General features: G+C 28.2%; 2 protein-coding genes and 2 long non-coding RNA genes across 9 annotated transcripts in view; 2 read left to right on the top strand and 2 right to left on the bottom strand.

Moving 5' to 3' along the window:
- The window catches only part of LOC107453215 (cyclin-dependent kinase-like 4), a 138,009-nt gene that overhangs the window by 95,996 nt on the left and 24,740 nt on the right, over positions 1–17,273 (top strand). The window lies entirely within an intron of this gene.
- On the bottom strand, positions 2,598–5,185 carry LOC122270124 (uncharacterized). The gene is made up of 2 exons (XR_015430358.1): positions 4,927–5,185; positions 2,598–2,858 (listed from the first exon to the last, which is right to left on the bottom strand). It is a non-coding gene; the product is annotated as an uncharacterized LOC122270124 (long non-coding RNA).
- LOC139427061 (uncharacterized) lies at positions 7,721–10,739 on the top strand. Its single transcript, XR_011638216.2, has 2 exons — positions 7,721–7,849; positions 10,016–10,739. It is a non-coding gene; the product is annotated as an uncharacterized LOC139427061 (long non-coding RNA).
- On the bottom strand, positions 11,964–15,324 carry LOC122271482 (uncharacterized). The gene is made up of 2 exons (XM_043052919.3): positions 14,845–15,324; positions 11,964–12,684 (listed from the first exon to the last, which is right to left on the bottom strand). The coding sequence occupies exons 1-2, from the start codon at positions 14,881–14,883 to the stop codon at positions 12,193–12,195; spliced, it is 531 nt and encodes a 176-aa protein (XP_042908853.1). The 5' UTR covers positions 14,884–15,324; the 3' UTR covers positions 11,964–12,192.

Raw genomic sequence — 17,273 nt, 5'->3', positions numbered from 1 at the left:
CATATTCTTCATTTATACTTTGCATTTCTTACTGTTAACATGGAATCCTTTTATAAAAATCCCAGACAACCAGCTAGTTTTGAGGGGTGCGGATGCAGTACATCGTGCTCTCAAAGGAAAAGAGAATGCAAATACCGTTTGTGGTATAACGTATATTCTTTCTTCCTTTTCCCTTGTTCACTCAGATACTTCCCAAAAACACAATTGGTCAAAAAATGGTAACCAATTAACAACACAAAAGAAACATTTATTAATAATGATAAAAGATTAGAAAATTAATATGACCAAGACATCTAAACAATTCATTTCCGCTCTCCATCAGAGCGTTCCCTCCTCTGTCTTTTTTACAACATCTACCTTGATGACAGCGCCATCACAACATGGAGGCATGACACCCCCCCCCCTCCGACAAGATTGCGCTACACCTGGTATAGCGAAATCTGATCAACACAATAGGATAATATATATATAAAAATATATTTAGCACTTAATTGTAAATAAAAGATATGAATAGAATACTTGTTACAATTACTTACACATAAACTATGCAAAACGCAGATGAAAATAGTAGAAATATGACAGATGTATAGTTGCCTGGTTATAACACATAATATATACAAATCAAATTTCTATAAAACTGGTATATATAAACAATTACAGATGAAAAGAATCCTTGATACAATTGATACTATATTGCAATAGATATTAAATTTCAATAATACTCATATATATACTTACAGATGAAAAGAAGCCTTGTTATAAAACAGGTTATCATATATGTTAATTTTTTTTTAATAAGCACACAAAACATTTAATCACTTACTAGTCTTGATAGACCATCAGCATTTTTTAATTGAGTACCTGGGCAGTGTGTGATATGAATATTGTACCTTTGGAGAGCTAAAGCCCAACGTTGAAACTTAGCAGATTGAGGTGCTGACTTCTATAAAAATATTGAAGGATTTTGATCAGTTATAATGTCAATATTCGCACCAAACACGTAATTTTCAAACTTTTTAATCGACCATACTACAGCATAAGCTTCACGTTCAATCGTAGCCCAGTTCTGCTGCACTTTGTTCAGTTTTTGGCTAGCAAAACTGATGGGGCAAAGTTGACCGTTATCATCTCTTTGGGATAAACAAGCACCAACACCATAGGAACTTGCATCACACTGTGTAGGATCTGGAGTATAAAGAGAAGGAGCTTCACTCAACTTCTTCTTTAGTTTTTGGAAGGATAATTCCTCTACGTCAGTCCAAGGAATAAGTTCTGGAACTTTCTTTTTGGTTAAATCCGTCAGTGGTTTTGCTATCTCAGCATAATTTTGTATATAACTTCTGTAATAATTAAAGAGACCTAAAGCACTTTTTAAAGCTGACTTGGTTTTCGGGGTTTCGATTATTTCAATAGCACGAAGCTTTTCAGGATCTGGTTCATGTCTACCATCACCTGTAATATGACCTAGATACTTGATTTGTGTCTTTGCGAAAACACATTTCTTGACATTAACAATGAATTTCAGATTAGTTAATTTAGACAGTACCATATCTAATTGTTTAAGATGTGTATCCCAGTCACAAGAAAATATAGCTACACTGTTAAAAATTTCTTTCCAAAATTACGGTAAAAGGAACGGCAGCAGTCTGTCCATCCGATTAACCGTAAAGTTCACGGTTGAGAAAAGTTATTTACCTTTACGGATTTAATACTGTTTACAACAAACACGGTTAAAAAACAATGTTAACAAAACTAAACGGTTGTACTACTGTATACACCTAATACAGTTAATTAACCAGGTCTAAAGAATTTAATTGCTTTATAACCGTACAGTTTAGTATTGTTTAATAACAGTAAATATAAAAGTCTATGGTTTAGAAACTATTTACAACATCTCGGGCTAAAGAGATAACTATCATTTATAACAATAAAGTAGAATAATTGTTTCATATGGAATGTCACTGAATATGTATGGAATCTTTACGATTTATTTTCTAATTGGAACTAATACAGGTAAAAAAAATTAACATTAAGCCGTTTATAAATTTATGAGACTAAAACATTGAATTACGAACAGAAGATGCAAACAGCTTATTAAAACTGTTTAGTAAATTGTTAACTCTATAATATTAGTGACCAAGATTTCAGAAAACAGATTAGGTGCTGAAATAGTTTAAATTTTTCTAAGAAATATGAAAATAGTTCGCAGCTATAAAATTACACAGTCGGAGAAACTTAATAAATTTAATGGTAACCCAAGGCCTGTCGGGTGACCATTTTCTTAACATTGCTTGTCTACCTGAATAGGAACTATACAACAACAGGGTCCTTATTGCTCGTTTGGCATAAGGCCAGTAAGAATGAAATTTTCAACAGGTTAGATACTGAACTTCAAGATATATCATTTAATGTATACGAAAACAGAATATAAATGATAATTAGAACAATTAATACCACAATTTTTGAAAGTTAAGTTATTCTCAAAACTAAACTAGGTAATTCTAACATCAACTGTTTCAACTTTTTAAGTAAAATAAAGTTTTTTATTAAAACTTCATAAACATGTTGATAAATTGCAGATAATGAAAAGAAAACAATTACAAATAACAAAAATGACTTTATTAATTTCTACAGATCATTTCATATAAGCAAAATAAACACCTTTAAACACTTTTTTAAAATGTTACGCACCCTGTGAATGAAGGAAAGAATAAAAAATTGATGAATTTATTAATGTCGACAATCTTTCACCCAACTGTCAAAGATAGAAAGCTTAAAATCTTAGGGTGAATTTCTGATAAACAATCTTTTCCCTTTCTACTTTGGAGCCAGACACTGGATTTATTCCAACAAAGCACCTGAAAAATATGTTAAAATTAGTAAAAAATAATTTTATGTACATCAATTTTCTTGGGCTTCAGAAACAACTATAATTATGATAAAATTCAATATAATAGCAAACTGACTTTTTCTATTGAAAATTTTGCAAGACAAACATTACTGCTATCAATATTCCAAATACTGATTTTTAAGAAGCAAATTTAGCCAAAATAGAAAACCTTGCCACATCATATCTCATATTGTGGAAAATGAAAAAAAAAAAAAACTCCACGAAGTCAAAAATATTTTCAATACTATTTTAATACCAAGTTTTCATGCAGAATCCTTTTATTTAGAAACGCTCAACATACACATATGTAAGAAAATAAAAGCAAAAAGCTAAAAAAAAGGGGCTATCAACAAAAGCAACTGAAAGGCAAATTAGAAATTACCATAAACATTTATACAAATTGACAAGTTTATTATTAGTTATAGACTTAATTATTAGAGAAACCAGTTAGTTGTTAATAAACTCAGCACAGAAAGGTTGACCAAGCCAAATGCAACTTGATGCAAAAGTTAATGAACAAATTTATTTTATTACCTCGGAACTAGATTAAAAAAATGCGTAAATATGTGTTATCTGTAGCAAAAAGAATCTATTCTCAATCAGTATGAACACTCAATGAATAAAATTGATGCATAGCATATATTCAGCAGCTTTTTAAGCTCTTAAAACATAATACAACACTACTGTTTTAGTGACAGCCTCATTTTGTTTAAAATATTTTACTAACATAGGAATTGTAACTTTCAGTTATTTCTAACATTTTAGATATGACATTTTCACATGAGAAAGTAAACAATTATAGAATATTGGAAAGTCACATACATTTGTTTAACAGACTTAATCTGCAAACATTTTTAAATTAATTTAATCTATTGAGAGTAGAGCATAATAAAAATAAAAAAAAGGCGAAGGCACATCCAAGCAGAATCTACTGTTAATTTGTATAACAACATATTTAAAATTTCTCATAATTAAACTTATTTATCATAATATTTGATTTATTAGTGATTTGATTTCAGTAATAAAAAAAAAATCGTGAGTTAAATCAGAGCTTCTAATCTTTAATCAGGGGTCTGTCCAGACATTTTGTGAAAGGTCCGTTTTTGTAAAATTGTGAAAAAATTACTCGTAATTTGTGAATATAAAATAAACGTTAAGTCACATTCTTTCAACCAGGGTCCGCTTTTGTGAATTTGTGCAAATAGGGTCCGGTATTGCAAAAAAACTTTTTCAAGGAGTTTTTAAATTGTAAAGACATACAAGATTATGCTTAACACTGTAAAATTATAATAAATAAAAAAAATTAAATTTTCAAAAATAAACAGCAATTGCTGCAACTAAATGAGAGGAGCAACATACAAATATTTCGTATTTAGCTTTTACTGCTGAACGCAGAATATTTATTTCGGACGAATAAAGGAAGAAGCGTCTGCCGAAGACAAAACTTAGTTTGTTTACATCTGTCTTTCTCACCCCCCCCCCTGGGAAGGTTTTATTCGATTAGCAAAACAATAATAAAGATAAACAGATTTGTGAAGGGTCCGATTAAAAGATAAATTATTTTGTGAAGGGTCCGTTTTTATGAAAAGATATTTTGTGAAGGGTCCGTTAACGGACCCAAATTTCTTCTAAACAGACCCCAGTTAATTTAAGTTGTTTACATTATGATAAAAAGCACAAAATAACTGATGGATCATCCCTTAACTGAATTGAGATTCATTTGTAATTAGTTAGAACTATTTGAATTAATAATTAAATTTTAATCGTAAACAGCAATTCTGATAAGATATTGTTCCAATCATAGGATTATTTAAAATATAATTGGTTTTAATGAATAATACATTGAAACACACAACAGGTAAATTTTTGTGCAACAATTGGAAGAATGGTATAAAAAGTCATGTTTATAGGTCTTGTGGCATTCTAACGATTTGCTAAAACGTTTTTTTTTTTTTTTTTGCTCAAGAACTTTATAAAGCTTAGGGGAGGGGGGGGAAGAAGAAAAATACAAGAAAAATCAATGAAATTTTTAGTACCTCTAATATGTCATAAGACGCAAACCAAGTTGCTACAGCTACTGCATCTTTAATTTTGGTGTTCACGGCTATGCCATCCATAGTTCCTCACACCTCAACATTGATGTCCCTAAAATTAAAAAAAAAAAATAATAATAATGAGTGATATGAGAATAAAAAAATACATTATCTTATAAATTAATTTATAATTTTCACAAAATTTTAAATTTAAACATTTCTGAAAACATTCAAATGCTAAGACAACAAAAATTAGATATAGATTATTTCAAACGTGTGGAGATACATCTCCCAGCAGTGAGAAATTTTATAAAATTCTAATTAATTTTCTCAATTATTAATAAAAATATCGTACAACATTTATTCTCATGAAATTCAATATGCAAGTTTAAATAGGGAGAGAAATATCCCAGATGAATTATTTTAATTCTTTTAATCATTTTTCTCTTTTTAAACAATAGCTAAAATTAAACTAAAAATATATTGACATTTTTAGTCACTGGCAAATTGAAACTCTATGTTTGTGGATCACACAATTACCTAAGACAAGGATGTTTTGGTAGCGATTGCAGATCAAGTGGTTTGAAGACCTGAAAGAAAATTAACTATTTAGATGTACCTTCACTAAGTACATACTTAATAAGTTTGAAATACATTTATATTTAAATAAACTTATTAATAGTAAAACAGCAAATTAATTTATTTGCAACTAACGAGTTACAATTAAACTTAACACGGAACTCATGTCTATGAAATGACATGTGGAGATAGTACACTCTAGATGAGTAACTTACATAATTACATATATTGCAATGATACATTAGTAGTATACACCATTGTATAAGCTACGGAAGTGACGTCATCATGGAAAGTCAACCGGAGCTTATTTCTGCTCCAACCGGAAGTTGTTTATTTCTGCCCGCATACAACCGGAAGTTGAGTATTTCTGCCCGCCTACAACCGGAAGTTGCTTATTTCTGTCCGCCTACTACCGGAAGTGCTTATTTCTGCCCTCCTATAAACCAGAAGTTGCATATTTCTGCCCGTATACTTATTTCTGCCCGCCTGTAGTTTCGATTTTAGTTTCGGTTTATGTTTGTTATTTAATTTATTAGTTTTTTGAGGGTGGCAACACTAATTAATTTTAATATTAGTTTTCAAGGATGGCAACACTTAGAAACTTTGTTATTTGAGGAGATATTGTATATTATGAAATTATGACGTCATCTTTTATTACATAACACATAAATGAGATCATGCTTTACTCTAGTGGCGCCATCTATGTGGGAATAAAATGACTTTAAATCTATTTTAATATTTAATTCTGTTTTATTATTATTTATTAAATATAATTAAGGCTGAGGATCGAACTCGCGCCATTTAAAAAGCCTTCGTGGGTCAGTAGTTGGATATCATAACCACTGACCTACGAATGCTTGGTTAGATATGTGTTAATAAGTTAAACTTTTGTATTCAGAACACGTGTATAAATGAAAATGATTTGATAACGATATCATCCCACAGTTTCATCGATATATTTTTCACTTAACCTTTGGCAGTTATTAAATAATTATTTCTGCCCCTCTTAATGTTATTATTATTTTCTCTGGATGGCAACAGTAGGGGAGAGTGGGGTCAATTGTAACAGGGTACGATTGTAACAGAGCAAAAATTTCGAGTGTCGGGTTCTAGATTTGGTTCCTAGGTGGCGCACAAGGTGTATTTAATAAATCTACATGTACACCCCTGCTCTCAGCCATTTTTATGTACTTTTGAAAGAGTTACATCACAAAAGATATTTTGACGCAGCGTAAGTACTTTTTTTGGTATTAGAATATTATATTGTAACAAAGTAATTTTGTTTAAACAAATAAAAATTATTAACAGAATATGTAAGTGGACACCTTAATTAACATTTCAAAAAGAAAAAGATTAGTTATGTCAATTAACTAGCATTGTTTTTAACAAATGAAGCTGAAATGGCGTCTTGGGGACAATTGTAACAATAAGTAAAGGGGCGATTGTAACAGCTGAAAATAAATTCATAATTTCAATTGCGATTGTTTAACCCTTTAGGTCCCATTTCTTATGTTTACAAACCATTACTTAACTCTTTAAGTTTCATATATCATTTATATTATGTTGCATGTGCATTATTTTATTTGTCACCTTTCACAGCACAAATTAAAACTTTTAACCCCTTAGGTCTCTGCTCATTATTATTTTTACTCCTAAAATATCACTACTATTTTAATCAATAAAAAAATATATTACAACTATGATAATCTGTATGATTAACTATGTTTGAGTTGAATTTATGAACTGTTACAATTGACCCCGTAAGTGGGGACAATTGTAACATGTGCACGACTGTCAAAAATTGTTAATAACTAATATAACAACATTTAAAATAAGGTATTTATTTATTTTTTCTACTAGAGGAGAGTCTACTTTACTCGTCTGTCAATTAATACTAATAATATATTGGATTTTTTGTTAGTTAAAAATAGTTAAGTAAAAAATGTTACAATTGACCCCACTCTCCCCTACTGACTATACACGTGCTAAGATTTGACGTGTTTTGTGTGATTGATAACACAACTACTGGTTACAGAGCGAGTCATTTTGATAACATATAACAAGTTAGATCTTGGTCTATGACGTATGTGTTGAATTCAGTTCCTTTCACTTGCGCTGGTAAATAGTTAAGCATGTGACAGTTTAACATTTTTCTGATTGGTTGTTAGAGTTATACTTTCATGATTTGGCAACTAGAAGGATAGAGTGACTTAATTTCCCCTACCCCCCTCTTAGAATTAGTATTTCACTTGTTCTTCTGTTGTGTCTCGATTAAGTTTTTGAAAGTTTCTCAATTCATCAGGTTGTTATGGACGGATATTTAAAGAGAAAACATGCTGAAACTGAAGTAAGTACTATTGATTTCTTAGTAATTTACTATGCTTTTAAATTTATTGTTAATAGTATTGTTTTATTTTAACTTCTAGCACTAATTCGTTTTTAGGCAGAGCACGTGTCAAAACTTAGTTTACTTTAAAAAAATTTTAACTGCGTTATTTTTATTATATTGATGATAAATAGTATATTGATAATGTTAATTAGTATTATCTATAAAACTACTGAGATGCGTTAATCAGTATCTTTAATTAACCAAGAGAAAATAAATTGTTTTGTACATTTTAATTAATTATTTTTATTTTGTTAATAATAAAAATTACTCATCTTCTTAGTTACAAATTAGGAATAGTTATTATTTTTTTCATTACGTAATCTAAATGAAGTTAATGTTTGTTAAATTAACTTTCTATTTGTTAAAATTTATTAAGTATGTCTACTGTGAATATTAAAAGTATTAGAATTAAAGGTATATTAATTATTAATTTTAAATCAATAAATATTAGTTTATGCGATTAGATATTTTTATCCCTATCGTTTGGATTTACGGCTATAAATGTTGTAATTTTTGAACCCAGAAGACAATGGAACTCCTAGATCTTGAGACAATGCATGTCTTCGAAGTGGACTTTGTGAATACCCATGTTATATGAGGAGGAAAACTACGAAAAACTCCTACTCTTAGTCCAACGACAAATAGTGGGATTGGTTTCGTTAACCAGCATCCTGTGAATGTACAGAGATTAGAGGAAAACTTAAGGTTTAAATAAAATAAATTTTAATAATTTAAAGAATACTATATGAATTCTAATGGTGCCATCTGTACTTAAAATGTTCGAAAGACACTATATTAATAACTCTTAATTTTAGTTATTTTTTAACATAAATACAGTTGATATAAATGACTATAATTATTATTTACCTATTCAATATTACCTATTATTAACCTATTTAATAAAAAATACACCTTTTAATAATTAATACAAAAAAGTTTCATTAAAACTATAATATTATTACAAAAATATAAAAATTATTTTGGAAAACTAGAAATTTTTTACAAAAATAAAATTATTTTCCGAAATATTAGAAAATCTCCCTCAGTAATAAAAATATTTTCTAAAAACTAGAGTATTTTGTTAAAAAGAATGAATAACGACATATTTATATTATCAATTATATATTAAATTTCCTTAAAATTTCAAATGAATTATTTTAAATCTAAGAAACATGTAATGGGATTTTTTGCCAGTTTAAATTCATCTATATTAAAAACATATTCGTTTTATTACAATTTAATATCATAATAACGCAAATAACTTACTTTATTTTCAAATTAGGAGCTAATTTGAAACTAACTATAGCCTTTCTATTTAAAAGTATATATTTAAATGATACTGATTACAGAACTTGAAAATGTTATCTATTTCTCTCACAAAATTTTACAAAGATAATGTCTGTCCGGGACGTTTGGGGCTTATCCATGTTTTATCAATTAGTAATAATAACACAGTGCTTCATACTTGTTATAGAACTTGGGAATAAATTTATTTCTTAGACAATTGTTTAGAAACCCGTGGTATATGTTCGCAGAAGTACTTGGGTGAAACTTTGTATAAAATGTTATTTATTTTATTAAAATATATTTTGTCTTTATAGATTTGTTTAGAGACCCGTGGTATATGCTCGCAGAAGTGCTTGGGTGAAACTTTGCATAAAATGTTATTTATTTTATTAAAATATATTTTGTCTTTATAGATCATTTTCACAGGTGAAAAGGTTTATATTATCAAGAAAAAATTACACCCTTTATTAATTAATACAAAAAGTTTCAGAAAAATACATAGAATTTTCTGAAATATTAGAAAGTTTCCTCAATAACATAAATATTTTTCTTAAAAGATAGAAAATTTAGTTAAAAAGTTTGAAATATTTTTATAAAACTAGCAAATTTTTTAGCAAAAAAAGTGAAAATATTTTCTTAAAAGTGAACGTTGCATATTCGTTTTTGTAAAAAGTTTTACTTTAGACAGAACTCAGGAGGTGAAGACTTTTACTTTGCAAGTAACTTCTTAATCGTAGTCATCGACGGGAGTTATGAACATTATCATAAACATTTTAACTGTGTGTTGTTAATTATTTTTCTTGGTGACTCAAAATTTTCTTTTTTTTTTTATTGTAGGAAGGAAACAGAGAAGGATTCTCAGCTTTAGTCATTGATTTTGTAGGTTTTCAACTTTCATCAGGGACATACATTGTCAAAGAACTTGCTTTTCATGCCGTAACATTCCAACCACCGTTCCCGTTTGAAGAACTTCCAACACAACAGAAAATGCAATATTCTTGGATAGTCCGAAATATTCATCAAGTAGATTAAAACCAAGGAGAATTACCCTACATTAAATTCCATACTGTGCTGACTTTTTTGTGTGTTTCACATAGATATGTATTCACATATCTATGTGAAAGGACTCGGGAAACGGAAATTTTTAGAAATTCTAACCGGCAGAGTGTTTTACAGTTTGGAAGATTTTGTCTGTCCTAAAGTAGATGAACTGATACCAACTTTTTCATCGTGCACTATACATTCACCAGATTTTAAACATTGTGCAGCATTTGGACGATTACTACAAGACCTATAAATAGGACAAGCACTCGGAATTCAACAGAAAACTGTTCCTGGAAGTAATATAGTAAATCTTATAAATGACTTTTTTGCGAAATAGAAAATCAGCTCTAGTGGGGAGAAATGTATTTCTAAAAACATTAAACGATGTTCAATTACCAGCAAATTTAGATATAAATAAAAAAAATAGTATAGTAAAAATAAAATTTTTAAGAAAGCTGTGATGTATGCTCGCAGAAGTGGTGAGGTGAAACTTTGAATAAAAATGTTATTTATTTTATTGAAATATATTTTGTCTTTATTGAGCATTCTCACAGGTGAAAAGTTTATATTATCAAGAAAAATTTCACCCTTTAATAAATAATACAAAAAGTTTCAGACAAATATCTAGAACTTTTTGAAAAACTAGGAAATTATTACAAAAACATAAATATTTTCTTAAAAGATAGAAAAATTTTGTTAAGAAGTTTGAAATATTTTTATAAAACTAACAAATTTTTAACAAAAAGTAAAAATATTTTCTTAAAAGAGAAATTGTTTTTATAAAAACATAATTACTTTCTTAAAAGATAGAAAATTTTTAACAAAAAGTTAAAATATTTTCTTAAAAGAGAAAATTTTTTGTTAGAATATAAATATTTTTCTTAAAAGGTAGAAAATTTTGTTAAAAAGAAATAAAAATGTTACATTATTTCCTAGTTCGTTAAGATTTTAAGATGATTACTTTAAGTTAGATCAATAAATATTTTCTATAAAATCATTTTAACATTAATTTTAAACCATGAAGGTAGGAGAATCCGTTGGTTCTATGAAGCATTCAGAGTGAGGGACAAGGACCCATATTTAAATACTACTTTCTACTAAGTTCATCCTCCATCCAGACATTCATCTCTATAAATTCGTCGAAAAATCTTTCCAAAAAGCTTGAGATATGTGGGACTGACGATCACAACTTCATGGTTTCCTAATTCTCGTTGTCTCTTTCTTAAACACTTCCAATGCATTTTCACAACTCTTTTTCATCTTTTTATTGTAATTAAAATATCAATGTTGTCAAAGATAAAAAAGAGATGTGAAAATGCATTCTACATTTCTACCATTAAAGAAAAATATTTATGTCTTAACAAAAAATTTTCTCTTTTAAGAAAATATTTTAACTTTTTGTTAAAAATTTTCTATCTTTTAAGAAAGTAATTGTGTTTTTATAAAAACAATTTCTGTTTTAAGAAAATATTTTTACTTTTTGTTAAAAATTTGTTAGTTTTATAAAAATATTTCAAACTTTTTAACAAAATTTTTCTATCTTTTAAGAAAATATTTATGTTTTTGTAATAATTTCCTAGTTTATCAAAAAGTTCTAGATATTTGTCTGAAACTTTTTGTATTATTTATTAAAGGGTGAAATTTTTCTTGATAATATAAACTTTTCACCTGTGAGAATGCTCAATAAAGACAAAATATATTTTAATAAAATAAATAACATTTTTAATTCAAAGTTTCACCACACCACTTCTGCGAGCATACATCACAGCTTTCTTAAAAATTTTATTTTTACTATACAATTTTTTTTATTTATATCTAAATTTGCTGGTAATTGAACATCGTTTAATGTTTTTAGAAATACATTTCTCCCCACTGGAGCTGATTTTCTATTTCGCAAAAAATTCATTTATAAGATTTACTATATTACTTCCAGGAACTGCTTTATGTTGAATTCCGAGTGCTTGTCCTATTTATAGGTCTTGTAGAAATCGTCCAAATGCTTTCGCCTTAACGAGTGCACAATGTTTAAAATCTGGTGAATGTATAGTGCACGAAGAAAAAGTTGGTATCAGTTCATCTACTTTAGGACAGCCAAAATCTTCCAAACTGTAAAACACTCTGCCGGTTAGAATTTCTAAAAATTTCCGTTTCCCGAGTCCTTTCACATAGATATGTGAATACATATCACACAAAAAAGTCAGCACAGTATGAAATTTAATGTAGGGTAATTCTCCTTGGTTCCAATCTATTTGATGAATATTTCGGACTATCCAAGAATATTGCATTTTCTGTTGTGATGGAAGTTCTTCAAACGGGAACGGTGGTTGGAATGTACACACTCCGGTAATGGGATTACCTTTTACGGCATGAAAAGCAAGTTCTTTGACAATGTATGTCCCTGATGAAAGTTGAAAACCAACAAAATCAATGACTAAAGCTGAGAATCCTTTTCTGTTTCCTTCCTACAATAAAAAAAAAAAGAAAATTTTGAGTCACCAAGAAAAATAATTAACAACACACAGTTAAAATGTTTATGATAATGTTCATAACTCCCGTCGATGACTACGATTAAGAATTTACTTGCAAAGTAAAAGTCTTCACCTCCTGAGTTCTGTCTAAAGTAAAACTTTTTACAAAATCGAATATGAAACGATCACTTTTAAGAAAATATTTTAACTTTTTTTGCTAAAAAATTTGCTAGTTTTATAAAAATATTTCAAACTTTTTAACAAAATTTTCTATCTTTTAAGAAAAATATTTATGTTATTGAGGAAACTTTCTAATATTTCAGAAAATTCTATATATTTTTCTGAAACTTTTTGTATTAATTAATAAAGGGTGTAATTTTTTCTTGATAATATAAACTTTTTCACCTGTGAAAATGATCTATAAAGACAAAATATATTTTAATAAAATAAATAACATTTTATACAAAGTTTCACCCAAGCACTTCTGCGAACATATACCACGGGTTTCTAAACAAATCTATAAAGATAAAATATATTTTAATAAAATAAATAACATTTTATACAAAGTTTCACCCAAGCACTTCTGCGAACATATACCACGGGTTTCTAAACAATTTTCTAAGAAATAATTTTATTCCCACGTTCTATAAAAAGTTCGAAGCACTATGTTATTATTACTAATTAATAAAACGTGGATAAGCCCCAAACGTCCCGGACAGACATTATCTTTGTAAAATTTTGTGAGAGAAATAGATAACATGTTCAAGTTCTGTAATCAGTATCATTTAAATATATACTTTCAAATAGAAAGGATATAGTTAGTTTCAAATTAACTCCTAATTTGAAAATAAAGTAAGTTATTTGCGTTATTATGATATTAAATTGTAATAAAACAAATATGTTTTTAATATAGATGAATTTAAAGCAGCAAAAATTCCCATTACATGTTTCTTAGATTTAAAATAATTCATTTGAAATTTTAAGGAAATTTAATATATAATTGATAATATAAATATGTCGTTATTCATTCTTTTCAACAAAATACTCTAGTTTTTAGAAAATATTTTTATTACTGAGGGAGATTTTCTAATATTTCAGAAAATAATTTTATTTTTGTAAAAAATTTCTAGTTTCTCAAAAATAATTTTTATATTTTTGTAATAATATTCTAGTTTTAATGAAACTTTTTTGTATTGATTGTTAAAGGGTGTATTTTTTATTAAATAGGTTAATAATAGGTAATATTGAATAGGTAAATAATAATTATAGTAATTTATATCAACTGTATTTATGTTAAAAAATAACTAAAATTAAGAGTTACTAATATAGTCTCTTTCTAACATTTTAAGTATAGATGGCACCATTAGAATTCATATAGTATTTTTTAAATTATTAAAATTTATTTTATTTAAACCTTAAGTTTTCCTCTAATCTCTGTACATTCACAGGATGCTGGTTAACGAAACCAATCCCACTATTTGTCGTCGGACTAAGAGTAGGAGTTTTTCGTAGTTTTCCTCCTCATATTACATGGGTATTCACAAAGTCCATTTCGAAGACATGCATTGTCTCAAGATCTAGGAGTTCCATTGTCTTCTGGGTTCAAAAATGACAACATTGATAGCCGTAAATCCAAACGATAGGGATAAAAATATCTAATCGTATAAACTAATATTTATTGATTTAAAATTAATATACCTTTAATTCTAATACTTTTAATATTCACAGTAGACAAACTTAATAAATTTCAACAAATAGAAAGTTAATTTAACAAATATTAACTTCATTTAGATTACGTAATGAAAAAAATAATAACTATTCCTAATTTGTAACTAAGAAGATGAGTAATTTTTATTATTAACGAAATAAAAATAATTAATTAAAATGTACAAAACAATTTACTTTCTCTTGGTTAATTAAAGATACAGATTAACGCATCTCAGTAGTTTTATAAATAATACTAATTAACATTATCAATATACTATTTATCATCAATATAATAAAAATAACGCAGTTAAAAATTTTTTAAAGTAAACTAAGTTTTGACACGTGCTCTGCCTAAAAACGAATTAGTGCTAGAAGTTAAAATAAAACAATACTATTAACAATAAATTTAAAAGCATAGTAAATTACTAAGAAATCAATAGTACTTACTTCAGTTTCAGCATGTTTTCTCTTTAAATATCCGTCCATAACAACCTGATGAATTGAGAAACTTTCAAAAACTTAATCGAGACACAACAGAAGAACAAGTGAAATACTAATATAAGAGGAGGGCAGGGGAAATTAAGTCACTCTATCCTTCTAGTTGCCAAATCATGAAAGTATAACTCTAACAACCAATCAGAAAAATGCTAAACTGTCACATGCTTAACTATTTACCAGCGCAAGTGAAAGGAACTGAATTCAACACATACGTCATAGACCAAGATCTAACTTATTATATGTTATCAGAATGACTCGCTCTGTAACCAGTAGTTGTGTTATCACACAAAACACGTCAAATCTTAGCACGCGTATAGTCAGTACCGTTGCCATCCAGAGAAAGTAATAATAACATTAAGAGGGGCAGAAATAATTATTTAATAACTGTCAAAGGTTAAGTGAAAAATCTATCGATGAAACTGTAGGACGATATCGTTATCAAATCATTTTCATTTATACACGTGTTCAGAATACAAAAGTTTAACTTATTAACACATATCTAAGCAAGCATTCGTGGGTCAGTGGTTATGATATCCAACTACTGACCCACGAAGGCTTTTTAAATGGCGCGAGTTCGATCCTCAGCCTTAATTATATTTAATAAATAATAATAAAACAGAATTTAATATTAAAATAGACTTAAAGTCATTTTATTCCCACATAGATGGCGCCACTAGAGTAAAGCACGATATCATTTATGTGTTATGTAATAAAAGATGACGTCATAATTTCATAATATACAATATCTCCCCAAATAACAAAGTTTCTAAGTGTTGCCATCCTTGAAAACTAATATTAAAATTAATAAGTGTTGCCACCCTCAAAAAACTAGTAAATTAAATAATAAACATAAACCGAAACTAAAATCGAAACTACAGGCGGGCAGAAATAAGCAACTTCTGGTTTATAGGAGGGCAGAAATAAGCACTTCCGGTTGTTGGCGGGCAGAAATCCGCAACTTCAGGTTGTAGGCGGGCTGAAATAAGCATTTTCCGGTTGGGGCAGAAATAAGCTCCGGTTGACTTTCCATGATGACGTCACTTCCGTAGCTTATACAACGGTGTATACTACTTACATTATAAATTTTGCTTTTAAATTATTATTCATCACATTTTCAATTTAGCCTACATTTCACTTTTGCAAACTGTAAAAATATATAGCACCTTGCCTCATTACATTAAAATAACTTAACGTGAAATTAAGTAATAAAAATGAACACACTAGATATGTTGTAACAGCAATTAATGGGATAAAAGCTAGAAAATAAAGACTAAATCATGAATATGAGAATTTCAGAAAGGAATTAATTGTGTAAAATTACTAAATACACTACTACACTTTACATAAACAAATAAAAACTAGAAATTTTTTTTAATTTGACTCTTTTTTCAATATTTAGGTATGTTCAGGTTTAGTAGTCGGCCTGAAAAAAAACGCAATAAATAAATAAGGACATTTTTTGTACATAATGGATGTACCAGACTAACTATAACTGAAATAAAAGGCTGGGATAGCTTGGTCGATAGGGCCCAGGGCACATGTCCAAGAGTTCGATCCATGCCAGCCGAAGACTCCATGTGTAGTAAATGGTGACTGATGAACATTAAATCTGTCGAGTCTCTAAGTCCCTCATGATTTTATAACAAATCAATACTTCTGGGAGTACTGATCCAGGAGTTTTCTTGTCTTCTGGATTGGTTCAAAATTACAAGGCTACGAAGTTGAACATTTGTTGTCATAAACCCAAAAATTGGGTTAGCTGTTCAACAACGGATATAAAATAAAATATAACTGAAGTATAATTTGCTCCACTAAAGTGCAAGAAAAGCAATTTCAACATAAAAGAAAAAAAAACTATTTTTAAATTCAAAACCTACTATTTTTAATTATTATCTTGTTAAGAAGAAAACACTTTTACAATTTCCAGTATAATTTTGTCTATATTGTACAGTATTGTGCAAAATTAACAGTCACCACCTACTTTAAGGCACTAAACATAACAAATGGCAATTCGCTAGCTAGTTGTCACACTGTCACTTTTTTCATAAAAAATATGCCTTTTACTACTATTTTAATAAATTAGAATCATTAAGAAGACTTTATAATATTCTGAACTTTATTTTACGGTTAATTCGCAAACTATCAACCAAGGTAGCATTAACCTTGCTGTTTCAATCAGATAAACATTTAATATTAATTATTACCAGTCAGTTTTTTTTCTCGATAAATTTATTAAAGCAATGAGTTTTTGAGTTGGTACATACTATCAAAAGTAACCAGAATGCCATCAAGTTCATTTTAATATTTAGTATAGAACAGAACTAATCAAAACTTTTAATTTATCACAAGGTCAAATGTTAATTATATATATTAAAGTA

The sequence above is a fragment of the Parasteatoda tepidariorum genome, chromosome 11, assembly GCF_982258835.1.
Source record: "Parasteatoda tepidariorum strain Cologne lab strain chromosome 11, Ptep-v5.0, whole genome shotgun sequence".
In the NCBI taxonomy this organism is placed as follows: Eukaryota; Metazoa; Arthropoda; class Arachnida; order Araneae; family Theridiidae; genus Parasteatoda; species Parasteatoda tepidariorum.
The sequence above is the reverse complement of the archived record's forward strand: the minus strand, read 5'-3'. Positions and strand labels throughout refer to the sequence as shown.